The sequence below is a fragment of the Astatotilapia calliptera genome, chromosome 18, assembly GCF_900246225.1.
Source record: "Astatotilapia calliptera chromosome 18, fAstCal1.2, whole genome shotgun sequence".
Classification (NCBI taxonomy): Eukaryota; Metazoa; Chordata; class Actinopteri; order Cichliformes; family Cichlidae; genus Astatotilapia; species Astatotilapia calliptera.
In genome coordinates this window covers 21,001,328-21,022,901 of record NC_039319.1, presented here as the reverse complement: position 1 = coordinate 21,022,901, position 21,574 = coordinate 21,001,328, and the positions used below count along the sequence as shown (strand labels likewise).

General features: G+C 45.8%; 2 protein-coding genes across 10 annotated transcripts in view; one reads left to right on the top strand and one right to left on the bottom strand.

Moving 5' to 3' along the window:
• The window catches only part of LOC113010876 (myomegalin), a 57,803-nt gene extending 43,667 nt beyond the window's left edge, over window positions 1–14,136 (top strand). For 3 of the 9 annotated variants that reach the window (XM_026150130.1, XM_026150129.1, XM_026150122.1), the window contains 12 exons: window positions 88–219; window positions 306–422; window positions 498–705; window positions 792–913; window positions 7,353–7,589; window positions 7,710–7,811; window positions 8,013–8,233; window positions 8,325–8,468; window positions 8,580–8,718; window positions 9,273–9,319; window positions 9,556–9,610; window positions 11,477–14,136. In XM_026150130.1, the coding sequence (XP_026005915.1) occupies window positions 88–219; window positions 306–422; window positions 498–705; window positions 792–913; window positions 7,353–7,589; window positions 7,710–7,811; window positions 8,013–8,233; window positions 8,325–8,468; window positions 8,580–8,718; window positions 9,273–9,319; window positions 9,556–9,610; window positions 11,477–11,610 (1,658 nt within the window). In that variant the 3' untranslated portion in view covers window positions 11,611–14,136. Of the gene's footprint in view, window positions 1–87; window positions 220–305; window positions 423–497; window positions 706–791; window positions 914–2,226; window positions 2,340–7,352; window positions 7,590–7,709; window positions 7,812–8,012; window positions 8,234–8,324; window positions 8,469–8,579; window positions 8,719–9,272; window positions 9,320–9,555; window positions 9,611–11,476 lie in introns of those variants that run through there. The other 6 variants (XM_026150123.1, XM_026150124.1, XM_026150127.1 and 3 more) reach the window with 6 other exon arrangements.
• Window positions 14,137–17,216: 3,080 nt separating this feature from the next.
• prkab2 (protein kinase, AMP-activated, beta 2 non-catalytic subunit) lies at window positions 17,217–21,527 on the bottom strand. The gene is made up of 8 exons (XM_026149482.1): window positions 21,195–21,527; window positions 20,084–20,270; window positions 19,811–19,968; window positions 19,590–19,683; window positions 19,147–19,261; window positions 18,714–18,847; window positions 18,515–18,583; window positions 17,217–17,367 (listed from the first exon to the last, which is right to left on the bottom strand). Exons 2-8 carry the CDS (start codon window positions 20,240–20,242, stop codon window positions 17,290–17,292), a joined length of 807 nt encoding a protein of 268 aa, XP_026005267.1. The 5' UTR covers window positions 20,243–20,270; window positions 21,195–21,527; the 3' UTR covers window positions 17,217–17,289.
• Between the last annotated feature and the right edge of the window lie 47 nt (window positions 21,528–21,574).

Genomic DNA, 21,574 nt, shown 5'->3' with positions numbered 1-21,574 from the left:
TGAATTTATTTTTGGAATATTTATGTAACTTAAGAGCTTCTTAGTTGAATGAACAATACAACATTTTATTATATGACTTTCTTTCAGGGGTAAATTTGATAGAGGAACACCTGCAGGAGGTGAGGTGCCTTCGCCAACGCCTGGAGGAGTCCATTAGGACCAATGAGAGGCTTCGTCAACAGCTTGAGGAAAAACTGGCCACCACTGGACGTGATGGAGGTAATGCAGTTTTCCACACTTGAGTAACAACAAACATCGGCGCTTCTTTGTCTCTAAAAAATGACACAATGTGGGGGTTTTTTCAGGGGCTCCAACCAACATTTATATTCAGGGACTGGACACAGTCACTCAGCTGTCCAATGAGATCAGAGTCCTGAAGGAAGAAAACTTGGGTCTGCAGTCCCGCTTGCAGGCCAGCACAGGTACTTCAGTATAAAGGCAACAGACATTTAAGACAGTTTGTTTTGTTTTTTGTTTTTTTAAATAAACCCATTCAGTCTCTCCTATGCTCTCAGACACAAGTGAGGAGGTGGTGCAATTGAGGGAGGCGGTGTTTACAGCACGCGCTCGCCTGAAGCAATCAGAGCTGGAAGCTGAGCAGTGGAAGGAGGAGCTCAGACGGCTTCAGGCCCACAGTCAGGAGCAGGGACAGCAGATTCACACATTAAGGCAGGAGCGGCAGGCGGGGCAGGAGAAAACCAACAGGTGTGTGCAGATAATGGCTGTGTCTGTCTGCGTGTTCACATCATCGCTAACTGTTTTATTACTATAACGTATCTGTGCATTAACAGGCTCCAGCACGAGGTGTCACTACTCCAGCAGCAGCTATGTGAGAGCAGGGAACTGATCCACTCCCTGCAGAGCGAACTACACGTCTATGATCGAGTGTGTTCCAGCACAAAGGCCAACAAAGGTCAGTCTATCAAATTAGCTATACACAACATCCTACCATAGATATATACAGTGGCTTGCAAAGGTATTCGGCCCCATTGAACTTTCCCACATTTTGTCACATTACAGCCACAAACATGAATCAATTTTATTGGAATTCCACGTGAAAGACCAACACAAAGTGGTGTACACGTGAGAAGTGGAACGAAAATCATACATGATTCCAAACATTTTTTACAAATTAATAACTGAAAAGTGGGGTGTGCGTAATTATTCAGCCCCCTGAGTCAATACTTTGTAGAACCACCTTTTTCTGCGATTACAGCTGCCAGTCTTTTAGGGTATGTCTCTACCAGCTTTGCACATCTAGAGACTGAAATCCTTGCCCATTCTTCTTTACAAAACAGCTCTACAGCTGCTCTGTGACGGCCTCAGAGGTTGTCTAAGAGAATATTGGGAGCAATAAGACCATGAAATCCAAAGAACACACCAGACAGGTCAGGGATAAAGTTATTGAGAAATTTAAAGCAGGCTTAGGCTACAAAAAGATTTCCCAAGCTTTGAAAATCCCACGGAGCACTGTTCAAGCGATCAGTCGGAAATGGAAGGAGTATGGCACAACTGTAAACCTACCAAGACAAGGCCGTCCACCTAAACTCACTGGCCGAACAAGGAGAGCGCCGATCAGAAATGCAGCCAAGAGGCCCATGGAGACTCTGGACGAGCTGCAGAGATCTACAGCTCAGGTTGGGGAATCTGACCATAGGACAACTTATTAGTCGTGTACTGCACAAAGTTGGCCTTTATGGAAGAAGAAAGCCATTGTTAACAGAAAACCATAAGAAGTCCCGTTTTCAGTTTGCCACAAGCAGGGACAGGGAAGCTGGTCAGAGTTGATGAGAAGATGGATGGAGCCAAATACAGGGCAATCTTGGAAGAAAACCTCTTGGAGTCTGCAAAAGACTTGAGACTGGGGCAGAGGTTAACCTTCCAGCAGGACAACGACCCTAAACATAAAGCCAGGCCAACAATGGAATGGTTTAAAACAAAACATATCCATGTGTTAGAATGGCCCAGTCAAAGTCCATCTAAATCCAATCGAGAATCTGTGGCAAGATCTGAAAACTGCTGTTCACAAACAAATCCATCTAATCTGACTGAGCTGATCACCCAAAGCAAAAGGTGGTTCTACAAAGTATTGACTCAGGGAACTGAATAATTACGCACACCCCACTTTTCAGTTATTGATTTTGTGGAATACACCAGGCACAAATACACGCACACGCCGGTATTTACTGCCAATTTCCACATTTATTGATTTGTTTGTTTTGACAGCTGACTCAGTCGCACAGCCTGACAGCTCACGAGCCCAGCTGATCTTCTCGCCGCTCCTCCCCGTCTCACTATAAACACAGCGGAGGGAGACCATCATCAGTACATAAACACCATCAGCTGTTCTTACCGGCCTCGCAGCGCCGCCCTGTTGAGCCTTCTGCTCCACTCCTCCCCGGCAGCTGCGCCCGGGGCCACGCCTCCGCCACACACCCCCACCGCCCGTTCGAGGCCGGGGAGCCGTCCGGCCGAGCCAACTCCCCCCCTCGCGAGCGAGAGAGGAAATCGGCCACCGCCATCTGTGCCCCCGGCCTATGGATCACCTTGAACTTAAAGGGCTGCAATGCCAGATACCACCGGGTGATCCGGGCGTTGGCATCTTTCATGCGGTGGAGCCACTGCAGCGGGGCGTGGTCCGAACAGAGGGTGAATGAGCGTCCCAGGAGGTAATAGCGCAGGGAGCCGACCGCCCACCGGATGGCCAGGCACTCCTTCTCCACGGTGCTGTACCGGCGCTCGCGCTCCGCTAGCTTCCGGCTGATGTACAGGACAGGGTGGTCAGCTCCCCTCACCTGCTGAGACAAAACGGCTCCCAGCCCTCTGTCCGAGGCGTCAGTCTGCAGAACAAACGGGAGGGAAAAGTTAGGAGTGTGAAGCAGCGGCTCCCCACAGAGAGCGTTTTTCACTCGCACAAACGCCGCCTGGCACGGCCCCGTCCACTGGACCAGATCCGGGGCACCCTTTCGAGTGAGATCGGTCAGGGGGCTGGTTAGCTGCGCAAACCCCGGCACAAAGCGATGATAGTAACCCGCCAACCCCAAGAACCGTCTCACCTCCTTTTTCGGCCTGGGGCGCGGGCAGGATGCGATAGCCGCCGTCTTCTCCACCTGTGGCCGCACCTGCCCGCCCCCCAGGTGGTACCCCAGATACTGCACCTCCCTCCGTCCAACCGCGCACTTCGTCGGATTGGCCGTGAGCCCCGCCCCCCTCAGGGACTCCAGGACCGCGGCCACCCGCAGCACATGCTCCGCCCAGGTGTCGCTGTGGATGATCACGTCATCCAGGTAGGCGGCAGCATACGCCGCGTGCGGACGCAGTACCCGGTCCATGAGACGCTGGAAAGTGGCCGGGGCCCCGAACAGGCCGAACGGGAGTGTCACGAACTGGTACAAACCGTACGGAGTGGAGAAGGCCGTTTTCTCCCTGGCCTCGGCAGACAAGGGAATCTGCCAATAGCCCTTGGTTAAGTCCAGCGTCGTGAAAAAGCGGGCCGTGCCTAACCGGTCCAGGAGCTCGTCGACCCGAGGCATGGGGTAGGCATCAAAGCGTGACACTTCGTTCACCCTGCGATAGTCGACACAGAACCGTATAGACCCATCCTTCTTCGCCACTAGAATGATGGGGCTACACCAGGCGCTGTGCGACTCTTCTATTACTCCCATCCTCAGCATTTCCGCCAATTCCCTCTGCACGATTTTTCGCTTATGCTCCGGGAGCCTGTAGGGCCGTGAACGCACCGTCACGCCGGGCTGCGTCACGAAATGGTGCTCGATGAGGGACGTCCGGCCGGGCAGGGGGGAGAACACGTCCGCAAAGCGCTGTTGCAATGCGACAACGTCCGCTCTCTGGGCCTGTGTGAGATGGTCATCACAAGGGAGGGAGGTGGGAATGATAGAATTTGGCACCTCAGGCCCCAACTCATCTCTCTCCTTCACCAGGCTCACCAGAGAAGCGGTTTCGACCTCTCGCCACTGTTTGAGGAGATTGAGGTGATAAATCTGCGCGGCTCCTCCCCTGTCCGACCGAGCGACCTCATAGTCCACGTCCCCGACACGCCGTGTGACCACAAAGGGACCTTGCCACTTGGCGAGCAACTTCGAGCTGGAAGAAGGGAGTAACACAAGCACTTTATCCCCCGGTGAAAATTGCCTGAGTCTAGCCCCTCTGTTATACAGGCGTTGCTGACGCTGCTGAGCCTGTATAACAGAGGGGCAACATTGGTACCCGTGACAACCTCCCCAAAGTGTGGAGTTTTGCTCTCAGGTCCAACACATACTGAATCTCATTTTTGGTGGGGCTCGGACCGTCCTCCCAGCTTTCTTTAATCAGGTCGAGCACCCCACGTGGCCTCCTGCCGAAAAGCAGTTCAAAGGGAGAAAATCCCGTGGAGGCCTGGGGCACCTCCCGCACTGCGAATAACAGAGGGTCTAGCCAGTGATCCCAATTGCGTTCATCCTCGTTAATGAACTTCCGAATCATGGACTTTAAGGTCTTATTCAGCCGCTCCACCAGCCCGTCAGTCTGAGGGTGGTAGACGCTGGTCCGAATAGATTTAATGCCCAGTAATTCGTACAGTTCCCGCAGTGTACAGACATAAACGACGTGCCCTGGTCAGTCAGTATCTCTTTCGGGATTCCGACTCGGGAGATGACCTGAAACAGTGCCTGCGCCACACTCTTAGCCGAGATGGTGCGCAGCGGAACTGCTTCCGGGTACCGCGTTGCGTAATCCACCAGGACTAACACAAAGCGGTAACCGCGTGCACTCCGGTGAAACGGCCCGATGAGGTCCATGCCGATGCGCTCAAACGGGACCTCAATGAGGGGGAGAGGGCGCAGAGGCGCTCTCGGTATGGCCGGCTGGTTAACAAGTTGGCAGTCCGGGCAGGACGCGCACCAGTGGCGCACATCCGCTCGGATGCCAGGCCAATAAAATCGGGCCGTTATTCGCTCCAGAGTTTTCTCGTAGCCCATATGCCCTGCCATGGGGTTATAGTGGGACGCCTGGAAAAGCGTTTCCCGGCGGCCCTGCGGCACCAACAACTGGGTGTGTGTTTCCTCAGTCTGAGTGTCACGACTCACTCGATATAATCGGTCATTTAATAAGACGAAACGCGGGTAGGTCTGCGCAGCCTCAGGGCGCACCACGTGACCATCAATAGCCATCACTTGGTCAAAGGCTGAGCGTAGGGTGCCGTCACGAGACTGCTCCAGTGGGAAATCACCCATGGGGGACACTTCCGGGGCCGGCGGGACGTCCCGTGAGGGACCCGCCGGCTCCTCCCCCCCGGAGTCAGTGTCGGACGACCCCGCGTCACCGCTGAATGCCGCGCACACGCTACACCCCGCTTCCGGTCGTGATCGCACCCCCGCGTACTGCCCCAGTAGCTGATGAAACCCCGGCCAATTGGTACCCAGAATCAGGGGGTGCGACAGGCGCGGGCTAACCGCCGCCGTTACCCTATGTGTATGGCCCTTGTATTTTAGCAGCAGCGGCACTATGGGGTACCGGTGCACATCACCATGAACACACCTCACCTCCACCCATTCTGCCTCCAATAATGCCCCGGGGCGAACCAAGCCTTGGTGCACGAGGGTCTGTGTGCAGCCCGTGTCCACCAACGCTTGGCGTATACCCCCTCGAGTCCTTACCGGAATACTGTATGTCCCTCCTGGACCGGGGGAGGGTGCTGGGGCGCCAGCAACGCAGAACACCTGCCCCACTTCCATAAGCGGACAATCCCTCCTCAGGTGTCCCGGCTCCCCGCACTTCCAACACTCCGGCCCCGGCGTTTGTGCTGCCCTCTATGGCTCGGGGGCGGCTCCACTCGGCTCGGTTCCCCTGGACGGCACCATCGCCGCGAAAGGGTTAGTGGGGCTCAGCGCCGGCAGCCGCTCTGCCAGCCCTGGTGCCGGCACACGGCGCCTCGGGGCCGGCACTGGGGCCTGTTTGGTCGGCCTCCTGTTTGGTCGGCCTCCGTCCGGCGTCCCCGGACTCCCCTGCTCCAGCGGCAAGGTGGTCCTCCGCCAGCGTCACCGCTACCTCCAAGCTTGCGGGCCGGTGGCACCGGACCCATCTCGCCGTCTCCGCTGGCAATCCTTCCGTGAACTGCTCCAGCACCACCTTGTCCACCAGCTCCGTCTCGCCCTCCGATGTTCCCGGCTGCAGCCAGCGCACCGCCGCGTCGCGCAGCTGCCGGGCCCAGCCGAATGGTCGGTCCGTTGTAGCCAGCCGACAGGCCCGGAACCGCCGGCGATGGTCTTCGGCGGTGAGCCCCAGCCTGTCCACCACCGCCCGGCTCACATCCGGGAAGCTGCTCCTTGACGCCGGAGGCAGACTCAGGGCCGCAGTTTGTGCCTCCCCAGACAGCAGGGGGAGCAGCCGCGGAGCCCACTCCTCCCGCGGCCATTGGCAAGCCTCCGCCGTGGCACGGAAGGTCTCCAAAAAAATCTGTGGGTCGTCCCCGTCCCCCATCCGGGGCACCGTCACCGACAGTGGTGAGGGCTTCGGCGTGGCAGCGGCCCCGACCAGCCGCTCCAGAACTTGTGTCTGTCGGTCCGTTTGCTCCCGCAGCGCGGCCAGGTGGGCACGCTGGTCGGCCGCCTGATCCCGGCTCATCGCCGCCATCTCCACCAGCATCTGCGCCAAGTATTGCAGGGGCTGGGCGGGTGGCGCGGCCTGTGGGTCGGACATTTCCCCACCGGCACTTTACTGGGTTTTGGCACCACTTGTGGAATACACCAGGCACAAATACACGCACACGCCGGTATTTACTGCCAATTTCCAAATTTATTGATTTGTTTGTTTTGACAGCTGACTCAGTCGCACAGCCTGACAGCTCACGAGCCCAGCTGATCTTCTCGCCGCTCCTCCCCGTCTCACTATAAACACAGCGGAGGGAGGCCATCATCAGTACATAAACACCATCAGCTGTTCTTACCGGCCTCGCAGCGCCGCCCTGTTGAGCCTTCTGCTCCACTCCTCCCCGGCAATAAAATTGATTCATGTATCTATCTATCTATCTATCTATCTATCTATCTATCTATCTATCTGTCTGTCTGTCTGTCTGTCTGTCTGTCTATCTATCTATGGTCCCAGTGTCCCTTACTTTGGTGCCATCTGGTGGTACATGAACAAACAGATAAATGGGCTATAAAAAGAAAAAAAAAATCACTGGATGTTTTTCTGTGAATTGGAATTCCCAGAATTCTTTGCAGCTCAAGAAAAGCTCTAACGTATGACAAATATGAAAGGAGGAAAGAATAAAACCCTCTAAACCCCTCGCAGCACCTAAGCACAGCTGTGCCTAACACGTTCTCATGTTTGTGCATTTTGTCTTTCGTCTTCAGGCTACCTGTGCGAGGTACCAGTTCTACCAGTAGAGCTGGGGGAGTTGTTGGGAGAGGTGAGGAGTCTACGGGCTCAGTTGCAAAACAGTGTCCAGGAGAACAGCGCTCTCAAACAGCTGGAGCTCCACAAGCAGCTGGAACAAAAGCTGGGCGTGGGCTCACCTCGGACTCCCTCGCTCTCTGCTCTCACTGCCAGCCCTCAGAGGGAAAACTTCTACAGACGTCAGTTGCTTCATGGTGAGACATGACTGGGCATGACTCCATCATGCTACAGTGTAAAATGCCTGTGACGTTCAGTGTGCAGTGTTAAAGTTTGCAGTGTGTCCAAGCCTGTTTGCCTATCTGTGTGCTCCGCAGACCCAGCTCCATCTCCACCAGTCAGGGACATTGGTCTCTTTAACTGTGGATCTCCTGGTCCTCCATACTCAGACTTGGATGACAGCCATAGCACTGCCAATGGTGTGACTTAACTTCAGTTACTGCAACTTAATTTGACTTAATATGAAGAAGGTTTATTTGCTTTCTAACAATAACTGCACTTTTGGTTTGTGTGCTTGTTACTGAGTAGTTTGAAGGAATTCTAATTTCCATAAAATAAAAATTTAAAAACCGCTTCATTCGAAGTCCTTCCACAATACAATCCAGCTCTTTTGTCACCAGCAGACCCTCTTGATCCACACTCTGAGCTGGAGGGGGATGCGCCCGATGGATCATTCGCGAACCGTCATGGTCGTCACGCCATTGGTCACGTGGATGACTTCAGTGCTTTGCAGCAGCAAGTCCTCGAGGGCCGGAGCCTCGTCCAGCGCATGGAGATGACCCTGCAGGCCTGCCTCGGTCCACCAATGCTGGATGTAAACCAGAAACAGAGCAGCGAGCTGGTGTGTTTTCACCATCCTAGCAGTCGGCAACAACTGAAAATAAAAAGTATTGAGCACAGAGCACGAGTAACTAACTGAGCTGTGTTTGCAGATTATGGATTACGGATGTGTTAGGAGTCTTCTGTCTAACACCAAGACTCTGAGGCAGATCTTGGAGGAGGCAACGTCTCTGCTGAAGATGTTCTGGAGAGCAGCTCTTCCCAGCACGGATCCCTCCATCCAGAACCTTAAGAAGGTTTTAAAATTACGCATTATCTTATTTGTTTATTTGGCCTTTAATAGCATCAAACAACTTATGTTAAAATAAATGTTTACAGAGTATATCTGTATGTACTTGTGCATGCAGGAGCAGTGCATGCAGGAGGAAATCTTGTCCTTGAAACTGCGTGTGTCTGAACAAGAAGAAGTTCTTAAGGGGACAATACAAAGACTGAGGAGCACCAGCCGCACCAAGGAGAGCATGGAGCACTTCATAGTCAGCCAGCGTGAGTGTTTACGTGCATGTGTGTGTGTGTTTGTATGTGTGTGTGAGAGAGAAACAGGAATGTGGGACGGTCAAGTGTACTCATCCCTTTACTGATGCCTAATAAGGTATGAGTAACGGGAAGTAAGATACAGAGAGGTTCTCAGCAGACAACAATGCTAGTCCCTTCTCGGAAATGTCGTCTGTTTAGAGTTCAGAAATAATAAAGGAGGTGGTTCATGGTCCCTTGGGACGCATGCCACCAAAAACAGCTGTATGGAATAACATCATAAGGAATTCCTTACCCCCTGACCTCAGAAATATAAGTTCATTCCCTCTTTTTAAGTCCATCCTCAAAACTCATCTGTTTAAAATTGCTCATGTTTAAACCTCTGTATGCTCTTAACTTTTATCTGTTATTCTTATTATTGTGCATATTTCCAGTTTTTTATTTGTTGTACGGTGTCCTTGGGTGCTTTGAAAGGTGCTATTTTTAAATAAAATTTATTATTATTGTTATTATTCTTAAGTAATGCAATAAAAACAAAAAAGAAACATTGTCCTTGTTTTCTACAGTATCAAGGACTCGTGATGTGCTGAAAAAAGCAAGGACAAATTTAGAGGTAAGCCATGTGCGCAGCCTCGATTACATCACTTACATATTCTTAGCTTATCTGTGTTTGTATTCCACAGGTCACAGTATTGTGTTAATCAGGATTACGTGTTGTGATGTGTGTTGTAAATTCATTACTGTTGGCTTTTCTGTCCCACCTGTTCCTTCATCCTTACCTTGTGTCTTCTCTCCCCTTCCCTGGTCTCCTCTCTTCCTTTCCATGACCCCCCCCCCTTCCTCACCCAGACGAATAAGCTGAGACTTTCCTCTCTAAGTTCCTCCTCTTCCTCTCCTTATGCTGGTAATTGTCTGACATCCTGTGCGCTTGTAAATAGGTAGACGTTGTCCCAGATACATGTTTTATTAGATGACATAGTTCGTCCCTCCTGAAGTGACGATGATCATGTAATCTGGGGCAGCTTTTACCTGCGTGTGGAGTTTTGCCTTTTCTAATCATCACAGCTTTACCATCCTGTCTAACAGCAAACTCCATCCCGACTTGCATTTTTAGTATTTAATTACATTTTTCATTAAATGTAACAGGGGATATAGTGGAGGTGATTCTGGTGCAGAGTATAAAACAAGCTGACCACACACTGCTTTGTTGACTATAGAGAAAGTTGGAGTTGGATGCCAACTGGATGTATTTTTTAAGTGATGATGGTTGAGGAGGAGTTTTAAAAGGCCGTGAGTCGTTCCCGAGTCGTTCTTGAATTGTTCTGAGCGCTGTTTTACATCAGCGTGCCTCTAGTGTTCAGGCTAAGTCTGTTTACAGCTTCCAGTGTGAGTGCAAAAATAACTGCACATACTCATAGTTCCCATTCTGTATGTATGCTGCACGAGCGTCACTGAATGATGTGCACACAAACTTGTGTGATGACTTTAAGGATGTTTCGATTGCTTCGTTATTGCCAACAGACACGCAGCACTCAGCTGAGTGTGTGTGTGTGTGTGTGTGTCTTCGTGAAAGATGGACAGCATTTCTTTTTCTTGTATCATTCTTCATCCTCAGCTTTCCATCTGCAAGGAGTTGGGGATTTTCTCTTACTGCTAACATTTTACACAGCAATCCCCTCCTGCTTTTGTTTTTAAAAGAATAGTGGGACATTTTGGGAAATAAAAGTTTTATCTGTAAAATGGTGCATACACATCACATGGGTATCCAGCACATCTGTGATGATACCTTTAATTCTGAGTAATTAATTACAGTACTTTTTCACTCATTTTCAGTCCAGTGGACTGACTGTATTTACAGATCAGGACTTGCTGCTTTTTTTGTTATGTTATGTCTCTCGACACTGACCTATGAATCATCCAAGGCCAAAAAAGACACCTAAACTCAGTGGATGAATCAGTGTTGTATCTACACATAACAAACAATATCTTCAGTCAATTCGTGACTAGCAGCTTATCACAAAAATACTTCATTTGTTTTCATTTCTTTAGTTGAATCTATATAAAACACCAAAGATAAAGCAATGTTATGGGTGGGAAATTGTATTTTTGCACCAACAAGGTGATTCCCACAGAGCTAGCATTTCTTAGCATTTCTCAAAATGCTGTGCAGTGTGGAAACCGGACAGAATAAGAGAATAAAAAAAGTGGCAGGCCTATAAACCTATCCACAGCAGATGAAAACCATCTGAAAGAAATAAGGCTGTTAAGGAACCAAGCTTAATTAAAGGAAACACTGAGGACTTTTTACAGCTTTTCTCAAAATGAGATTTATGCATCATATTTTACAGAGCAGTCTAAAAAAAGACTCGCCAGCAAAGACTGCAGAAAGTAGCAGTGTGCAGTTCACAGGTAGCATTTTTTTTTATCAAGCTGAATGTTAATTTGTGAATTTGAGAGATCTGGAAGATTCATTTTTAAGTTCAGGTTTAAGTTGTAAGCTAAAGACTGTACAATAATAGAGTGAAAACTCCAACAATCTGAAAATCCTCCTTGACCAAGCACTTGGCAACAGTGGGAAGGAAGAACTTCCTTTTAACAGAAAGAGACCTCTGGCTCAGGGAGTAGAGTGTTCCCCAAAATGTCAAACTATTCAGTCAACATCTCACCGCTCTGGTCAGTTTTATTCACCTGTATTATGTATGTAAGGATTGTTTACTAATAACATTCCCATTTCCTTCTTGTTCTTTTCCTCAAAAAATAAAAAATCCAGCTGAAGAGCCAGGAGGTGCTGCCAGAGAGCGGCCTGCTGATCGCAGTTTCCTGAAGGCCGGTGGTGCTTCTGGAGTCACAAGGGCCAGTCAGCGTACGGCAGCGAGAAAGCGCAGCAGCCAATGCCTGCTTTAGACTTTCAAAGAACCAGCCTAAATGCTACGACCTCTGACCTCTATGCTGAAATAGCCAAGACCCACAATCCCACCTTTCCCCTCACAAGCCCTGCTCTTTACCGCCATAGATGCTTCAGTCCTTTCCTCCTCCAGGCACTGTGTACACAGTGCAGTCTGCACCTGGAGGCTTACCTGATTCCCCTCACCCACTCCACTGTTTGTGACATCCCCCACCAACACGTGTATTATTGTCTTTGAGTGATACAGTCAGCAGTTTGCCTTGTAGTGTGTGTGTCAGAAGAAGGTGTTTAAAATGTGCCTATGAAGGCTTCACTGATGTGACGGAAGTGGTCGAGGATGCCTTTAGATGCCGGGTTACACGGAAAGAATTTGGGTATTTATCAGGTAAAGATTTTACATCACTGGACAGCTTAAAGATGCACACCGCCTTACCTGCGTTAAAGGCATCCCTGAGAGAGAGCCAGACAGCCTGTGGATGGAAGAGATGTTCATGCATGTTTAAAATGGCTTGTGAAAGGAATTCTGCACACACGAACACACACACACACATACATATATGTGTGTGTGTGTGTGTGATGGAACCCAGCCCACTCAAAGACAAGACAGCTTCAACTTTGACTGCCACAGAAACTCAAGTACTTATTCTTGTGGCACTCTAATTAAAAAGGACACCTTGTAAATGCAATGCAAAGAAAAATGACACTGACAATGTATCATTACACACAGTGGAGGAATGTACAGTAGGTAGTCGATCACTGCTATTAGTTTGCTACTAGCTATATCTGTGTTTGTGGAGGAAGCTCATGAATGGTATGTCAGACATTAGCCGAGGCTTAAAAACAGCTGAACAGGAAGGTTCCATTTCAGTCACAAACGTCCTCTTTTAGACCCCAGAGGTGCTTTACTGGCATCCAACTCCAAACTGAAAAATGCTAAACAAGTCACAGAATTGTGAAGCTGGCTGATTCTGATTTCCACGCTGGACTGTAGTTTGTAAAAAAAAGATTCGAGTACTCAAATGGAACCAGGCTAAACACGCGTATTCACTCCTCTGCAGGAGTTCTCATACGAGCATGTGCAATAACGATATAGTTTCTTGAATGATTATGCTGCACTGGGTTATTTCTTCTTTGCCCAACACTGAATTATTATCATTCACGCTCATACTGATGTTAGGTGACAAACGGTGTTACGATTATACTTATTTTTCTCGAGTGTTTATGCATGACAGAGATTGTAAATGTTGAAAATTTAGGCTATGGAACAGGGGATCGCCAAAACTTGCCAAAGTTTGAACTTTGAACTCTGTACTTCACTCTGACTTGCCTTATCCATGCGAATGGCGAAACCCAAGTTGGATCAGGTCGGTGGGGTTACACAAGTGTTAAGTTATTGGGTGGGCCTGTTGAACCACAGAGACGGTAACCGTTAGACAGCTGTGTTCATTTAATTTAGAACTGTGTGACAGAAATGAGCTCCTTTATTGGACCAAAAAAAAAAAACTCAACCAAGTGGCCATATGCTATTGTCTTTGCCATTTCTCTTGGTTCAGGCCATCCTAGCATTCCCATGGCAACGGCAATATGGATGATGCAAACTTTGGCAGGCTGCTGGTGGGGTCGTTGTTCCATAATTCACTTACTTCACATTTAGTTTGGTGTGTTTTCTTGCTGTACATTTGCCATTTTATGCTGTAACCCCTCCCCCCAAACAAATCTGCTTTTCTGGATGATGTTTTGTGTGAGTGCGTGCGTGGAAACATCCAACATTTGCTTTTTTGCAAAGTTGATTACCTGGGTAGCTGTGCAATAGCTTGATATGTTTTATTTTGATGTTAAACATCATTGAATTCTAAGTGTGTTTGCGATGTATGATTTCCATGCAGTGTACGCTAAGAGGTTTGTGTCACTTTGAATCACTTAGTCATATATAGGCTGTCTGCTAAGTAAACTATGCCTTCGTGATATTTACGACACTGATCACAATGCCATCCACCTGTAACGAAGCTCTGATTGATGTTGCTTTACTTGCCTTCAAATTTTAGCTCGAGAGCCTCTTAAGTCCGCTCTCGGTGGTAGAAATGGCCTTCGACAAGCGTCTACCTGAGTTCTGCCAAATTAGGTTTTGTTTGCGCTCGAGTCTTCAGAAAAAAAAGACAAAAGTTGCCAAGTTTTACAAAAAGTGGTAAAATGTTTTGAAGATTTGTGTACTGTAAATAAAATTAAAAGCCAGTGACTGGAAAGATTATGACGTGTTTGATTCACAGAGCACCTTGTAAGAGCGTAAACAAAGCCTTTTTGTTGAGGAGGGAACCAATAATGCTTTGTTGGTGCTGAGTTGCATATGTATATTGTGCCCTGATTGGTGCAGCTTTTTTTCCTGAGTTTGTGCATAATGAACTAGAAGGCCGATGCAGGACTCTTCAGGATCCTGTCTCTGATGAGTTAACCGTGTGTTGTGTTGGCAAAAGTATTACCACTGAAAGATTTTGGGAAACAATAAAATTTTAAAAAACACTTTAAAATCTTTTACTTCTGTTTGTTTTACATCCAGATCACCAGTAGCAGGGATTTTCCCCTCCCACTGTGGTACCTTACAATATAAAGCACCTTGAAATGACAGTTGTTGTGATTTGGCACTATATAAATAGAACTGAATTGATTTGAATTTGTTTTTTTCTATTACCAGTAGGAAAAGTTGATTTGATAAACACCACAAATAAGAGTGATGTCAGAGTGAACCAACACCTGGTGCACTCGTCACTGCAACAAGGTGAGAGGTTTGAGATCAAGTCATCTTTAGGGTATCGGATCACCTGCTTCCATCTCACCGCATCCCTAGCATCGTCTGTCACACCTCCTTCACTACATCATGAATCTTCTCTGTTGTCCTCCTTTCCTCCTGCCCTGCAGCACCAAATTCAACCCTTCATCCCATTTGTTCAGCATCCCTCATCTGTGCATGTGTATCTTACCCTCTCTAACTTTATCTCCAGTGGTTTAAAATTAAGTGGCTGAAATAAAGCAGGTATTAAGGACAGATGTTTAACCACGAATCCACACATACAATAAAGAGTCAAGTTAAAGAGAAGACAGAGGAAATGGGATCAGTGCACCCTCTTTATTTTGATTTATATGCAAACAAGTAAAACCTTGTACAGTTGATCCTTACACTGCTTCTGCAAAGCATTTTTAAAAACATTCATGAAACCGCTGTAAAATTCAAGTTTCAGTTTCAACCTTAAAACAGCCAAGTCTACCAGACATGGATCTTCTTTGAATTTAGGACTTAATCCATGTCTGGGAATCTGGCTGCATTGCCACAATCCCTTGTCATCTTGTCATATGAAACTCTTTGGACAAAACTTCCTAGCTAGCCTTACCTTTTACAAAACACTTGTACACCCAACAGGATTTATGAAAGCCCCTTTTACAAGTCTGGAGTTTACCAGATGTTGGTATATACTGTACTTAAGATGCAGACAAATAGACACCAAACTGAAAAAGTGGAAAACACAACGTTTAAAGCCACCATACCAAAAAAAAAAAAAAAAAAAGAGATTAGCTTCAAATGCTTTTATGAATACACATGGTAAGCAAACTTTGTACAACACTTGAGTTCTGCTCATGTCGATTCATCTGATGACGTGTCTCTGGCTACTGTTTGAGGTGTGCGCGTTCACTCATTTTCTAAATGTGCACCACATGTATCTTTATAAGGGCAATCAATACCAAGCAGCAAGGTGAAACTGTTCGCGTATACAGGCCTCTGTATAAAACTATACAGTACATGTAACAGATACAGTACATTCCTGTAATCCTGTTTGATAAATACAACTCCATACAGATACACACAAAGCACAGCAAAATATCTTAATTAGACTAAATCAGATCCTGCAGTCCAGAGAAGCTACAGTACACGCGTTCTCTGCTGCATAGTTAAAAGCTTACATCGACACTCCTGCTCAAAGAACGGTAAAGTGCTCGAAAACTTACATCAAGGCAACAGCAGAACTAAATGACCTTTGACCATCATCATATGGAAAGTGGATCTCCCAGTTAAAACAGGTGAGTACTCCTCCCGCGACCAAAACTTTACCATATACTGAAATGTATGTGGCAGATTCCACTGAATGACAAGCAACGGCATCAAACCCAACTGTGGGTTCTGCATCTTTTTAAAACTACAAACCAGGAGCCAAAGACTGGGGTCAGAAATGTCCTTGTTTTTTTGAAGAAAGTCAGATTTGATTTTGAAGCTAATATAATTAAAACCTTTCAAATAACAAACAAAGTTTTCATAAATACAGTTCGCTCTTTTATTGTAGAAACCTTCACTCTTGTTTGACCGGCAAACTATATTCACTAATACAAAGTTATCATTGTTTTAAAAGGCTGACTGACCGTGTTAGGCCTCAGTTACATGGGCCTAGACACCAGTTGGAGACCAACTGACAACCACCGGTTGTTAGGGAAAAATTAGTATTGCACAACCTGTTGTGTGTGGTTGCTGGCAGTCGCTGTGAAACTGACTGCTAAGCCTCAGTCACTCACTAAATCAGCATCTTTCTTGAAAACTATGGCAGCTGTCATAATCTATGAACAAAGTAATCACATGATGGTTTTTGGCATAGCACTACATTTGAGAAAACCAGCAACCACTTTCAGCTGGTTAGGAAATACACAGATTTCCCTAGCAACTGGAAGTTGCTATGGCGTCGCCAAAGCCTCTCTCTTTCCAAAAGAATGTGCCTCTGTACACACATGTGGACAGACCACTAAAAGACAATCAGCTATAAATTAATTAACCATTAACTGCTAATCAATTCCATGTCACATTGAATGAAAAGAAATTTGCTTTTCTTTCACAAACAAGGACAGCTCCAAGTTGCTGCAAACGTTTGAGCACTACCTGATGTTCCTGCTGCTTGCTAAACAAGAATAAACATGATACTTGTGGGTTGAGCTAAAATGTAGTATTTCTGCTTTTTATTGCACTTTAAGTTCAAGCAATGCTAAATTTGTTGCTCTTCGCATCAGCCTGTTGACCTAGACTTTGTGCCAGTTTAAGTCTTCCTGTTATTCACCATTTACTCAGCTAAAAGCTTAATGGAATTAGTGGAAAGGTGAATACAATCACTCAACACTGATTAAATTCAAACTCAACTGAATTAAAACCCAAAATCCAACGTAATATATCATTTACAGGTTCTCTACCTGAAAAAAAGGCATGTGTAACAAGGATTCGCACCCCAGAAAACATGATTATGAATCACAAGGAGCAGCAAACGCTTGAATACACACAGTGATCTTATCCGTCCGTAGAGGTCAACGGTAAAAAGCCACAATATGGTTCTCATTGCTTTTTCCAACACCTGGCACACACACTTCGCTACTATTGTTTAGAGCCCTATGTAGACAGAAGTGCAGCCTCTTTAAAACCCAAGTCACAGCCATGGGCCTCTAAGCTCGTCTGTAAACTTGTTTCAGTGCAAGATATAGCTAAATGTAACAACAAGCGCGCACGCACACACACACACACGCATATACACAAACACAGACTCACACGCACAAAAAACCAACAACAAAAAAACAAAAAAAAAAAACAAAAAAAAAAAAACCCCACAGCAGATTATAAACATGCTGCTAAAAGCACTGGGGGGAACCCGAGCTGAGGTTTAGATAGGCTTGTAAAGCAGAGAAGTGACATATTTCTTCTTGTATCTGTGAGTCGCACTCAGCACCATTACTCCATCCTAACCAGGAGAGGAAAAAACAAACAAACAAACAAACAAACAAACAAAAACAGGCTGTCATTAAGTTGGATCCAAAGCATCAGAACAATGCAATATGCTCCAATTTGTGAAAGTACCAACTACGTACATATTGGATTACTGTTGAATACGCGATTTACCACAAACCTCACCACAGGTTTGGCTCACATTGAACCACCTAACTGATCAATTAGCTAATAACATAATAAAAATAATGCAAGAGAACTGTAGAAGTAAGTTCTGAATGTGGTCAGTGGTGTGAAACGATTCACACCACTGACCGCTAGAGGTGGGAATCACCAAACATCCCACGATACGATATTATCACAATACTTAACTCACGATACAATATTATTGCAATTTCTAAAAATATTTTGCGATATTCAGATTCTGTACATAAAGGTAAACTTTATCAATATTCATTTTATCTAATATCAAAGTCTCGGACTCAGTCTTTCTCTCAGTTCAGTTTTATTGTTGACAAACTGAACGGTTTGTATTACAGTCTAGTCCAAGTTAACTGAAACCATCTGGTACAATTATAGCTATTCTGAACTATGCAATATGAAAACTATGCAGGCCCTTCAGCAACTGAAGAATTTGAAAGTAAATTAAAACAAAATATAATTTTACATTAAATAAAAAAGTTTTAAACTTAATTAAAATAAAACATGTCTTAAATTAAAATAAGTAAACTGTCATGTTTATTGCTGCAATAAAAAAAGTTAAACACATTTGGACAGTGAAGGAATGTCAGGATTCTTGCTCAGAAAAAGGATCAACATGCTCTGAAGTCAGAGCACAAAAACTTTTTTTGTAACAAAATATCGATTTCTGCTGTCCCTGTATCGATACATTATTAGCAAACAAAATATCACGATACTACACAGTATCGATTTTTCCCCCACCCCTACTGACCACCCCTACCAGCTTCCCCCTTTAAAGCAGAACATCTTCCCTTTGTCTGCACAAGGACTGAAAGAACTGATATAAAACTGATATGATTAAAAATCATGTTCATGTAAATGTGCTGGAACATTTAACAAAAAGAAAAAAAGAGGGTAGGGGAGCAACTACTAACTTCCGTGAAAATGTGAGTCATGAGTCATTCTGCTGCAAGTAAACCTACCTTTATTGAAAGTGCATATAGGTGATTTAGCATGACATGGTTGGGTTCAGGCAGCAGGGCAGGGTCACACTAACAACAGACAGTAGGAGGAAAAGTCACAAAGAAAACAGTAACACGAAAAGATGAGTCACATCAGGGTCTAAAAAATTCTATCTGATTTGTAAACTGAGAGAAAGGTGCGAAAGGTGTAGATACTCACAGATATATTGGTGTCCTTGTTGAGAATGACTTGAAGGAGGTGAGGCGGGAGGATGGGCGGGGCTTTGAAGTGCTCCTCAGGTCTGAAGACATACTGCTCCTGTCCATACGGACCAGGAGGAGAGCTGGACAGGTCTAAAGATACAGCAATCACATTTATATGACATTTCACATACACACTTTACTCTACAGCTACTGACCAATTAAACACTAACAACAACAATAAAAAAGCTGTATTCTTTATTGTTGTATTTATTTTGGCATTTATTATTCAACTCCTTTCCTGGGAGCTGTATTAAGACTTAAATTGCTGGGACTGTAAGTGCAAGGTCAGGAAAGGCATGCTGCAATATGACAAGGCACTTTCCAGTTACTATTTACACATGCTGATTACCTTTAGTTGACTAAATAATTCAATAACGGAGCAGGCTGACCTGACGTGTCGGAGCACTCCAAAGAGTCGACCTGAAGGGCGTCAAACACCTCAAAGTCAGACTTTTTCACATGGATCAAGTTGTTGATAGTTCCCATCTGGCTGGTTACCACCGGCTGCCGAAAAAGAGAGAAATCATCACAGAGGAAATGAGGAAGCATGTGTAAAATTAGCAGTTTCCTGCACAGTTTTCCCTAAGGCAAAAGAGCTATTTAGCAGCTTTCACCGAATAGAAGGGCTTTTCAAAGCTTTTCAGTCCCTCTGAGGTCTCAAAGTCCACATTTTGTGAGGATAACACAATACAAGATGGATGAAACTTAAATGCTAAATTTCCACAAAGGAATGTGTCCCTTCCTTTTTGAACTGTCAGAGGTCTCTGCACCATGCCAAAATGCAGTGTGCATGAATAAGTTAATGGAGGGAAAAAAAATGAAGCTACTGTACCTCTGATGGATCATGCACCCACTGTCCATCTACAAAAAACTTGTACTGGTGCTCTCCTTCGGGCAGGTCCAGAATTGCCACAAAATCATTATGGCTTAGGAGAAAGTAAGAGAATGTATTAGTGCAATATCCGAAACGTTTATCTACAAACTCTCAAGCTACAGGTTTACTTATAAAAGATAATGAATGTGATAACGTACCGTTATCCACTTCCTGTTTACCTTTTATTTAGCGGTATCTTTGTGTTCCAGTTATTAAAAGAACCAGCAATGTAGACCTCCTTCCCACCTCCGGCCCAGCGGATCACAGTGGGGCGAGCCTGAGGACCAGTTTTAACCAGATCATCCAAATCTGGGGTGAATTCTTTCTCTCCTGATGCCTGAAAGTAGTAAACATATAAATCTCAAATATAAGCTGTTTTGAGAAAATAAAGCTTTCAAATCTGAGGAAGTGGTGTGGAAGACAAATGTGTTTCAATATTATAATCTGCATACCTTCGATTCGGGTCCATGTGTGTTGAAGGTGTTGGGGTCATCTGTGCTGTCCACCATCTTGCTGCTGGGTTCTTGGTCTTTGGAACTGCTGCCACTGTCTGAGCGATGGGCCTTGGCACCATGCCGATCTCCGGCCACTCTGTCACTCGTGTTGCCCATGGTGCTTCACGTTTTTTTTGCAGTGCCACTGGAAATAAAGAACAATCCATTATGTGTTTAAGCATAAAGCAAGATCTTTCAGAAACAAGAAAAAGACTTGAAGAGACAAACAGACTGTAGGCAGAGATCAGCACTAGAAATCTTAATAGCTCATGGTAATCTCCTGTTTTTTTCCCCCATTATAAATTTTATACATCTGATACGGATGAAACACAGTTTGTCTATGAAGCAGGAAGACCCCCCAGGTTTTCTGGTTCTTCAGTCAATAGAAGAACCATAAAATATTTTATTTAATTTTTGAAATCCAGCCTTTAATGTCTTATAAACTTTTAATTTTTTTGTGGTTTTCAGTGTGGAACTATCTGTTTTTTTATATATCTCCAATTTAACAGATCTACATCAGTACAAAACTTTTGATGCTGCTGACAACAAATTGAAAACAAAATATGAATATGAAGATCTCTTGAATAGACACCATAGTCGATCTCCAGTTATCCAAAAGACAATACATCACAGAAAGAAGCTGAGGCTGACCACAGGCTATTGTGACACATGTTTAAATACAAACTGAACCTGTTACATGAAACTATTTGTTCAGCATGACAAACACCATCTTAACACGATGAGCAGCAGCCTGACTCAGGCAAAAAAGCTAAACGCCTTTGCAGTGGGGCTAACCGGCTTACCGGTCGGTAGACGGATAAAAACAGAAAGGTGAAACAGGGACTGTCTTCTGGCCGTGTTTTTGGACTTGAATCATAAACCGCCTAACGTAAATACAATCATGCTTTCAGACATAACGTAGTAAGAAAACCTCCATTAGTTAACGCCCACTAGCTAAGCTACCGCCAAATCAACAAGTTTTCACCACAGAACTTAAAATAACACATACGCAATTTTGCCATTAGTAAATAATCATGAGTACTCGTACAGCTTGCCGACGGAAACCTACCGTAGTTTCCCCACCAGCTGTTCTGCTGTGTCCACCTCAGGTCACTTCGCAGGAGAATATTTTTAGCCCCTGTTGGGAGTTAGCTAACTGCTAGCTGTCACTGTCTACAAGCAAACGACCAAGCTGTTTGCTCTGTTTATCTGCGCCGCAACAAACACTTTCACCATTAAGTTGTGGCAGACGGGAAAAAATAAAATAAAATCACCGACACTCTCCACCTATCTGCACATTGACTTTAGTTTGTGTTTTAGTGGAGGGCGGGCCCACCTCTCTACAACAACTGCAGAGAGCCCAGTGCTGCCCCGACTACGGAGAGCGGTTAGGACAAAAACTGTTCAAACAACCGAAAAACAGGGCTGAAGGTCGCCAGGAAGGCAACA

Excerpts from the sequence above, each read along its gene's own strand:
- prkab2 (XM_026149482.1), bottom strand. The coding sequence starts at position 20,242 with ATGGGCAACACGAGTGACAGAGTGGCCGGAGATCGGCATGGTGCCAAG. Across the intron at positions 18,848-19,146 it reads GGAGTGCTCCGACACGTCAG|ACCTGTCCAGCTCTCCTCCT; the intron begins GTCAGCCTGCTC and ends CTGTATCTTTAG. Across the intron at positions 17,368-18,514 it reads TATATGCACTTTCAATAAAG|GATGGAGTAATGGTGCTGAG; the intron begins GTAGGTTTACTT and ends TCTCCTGGTTAG.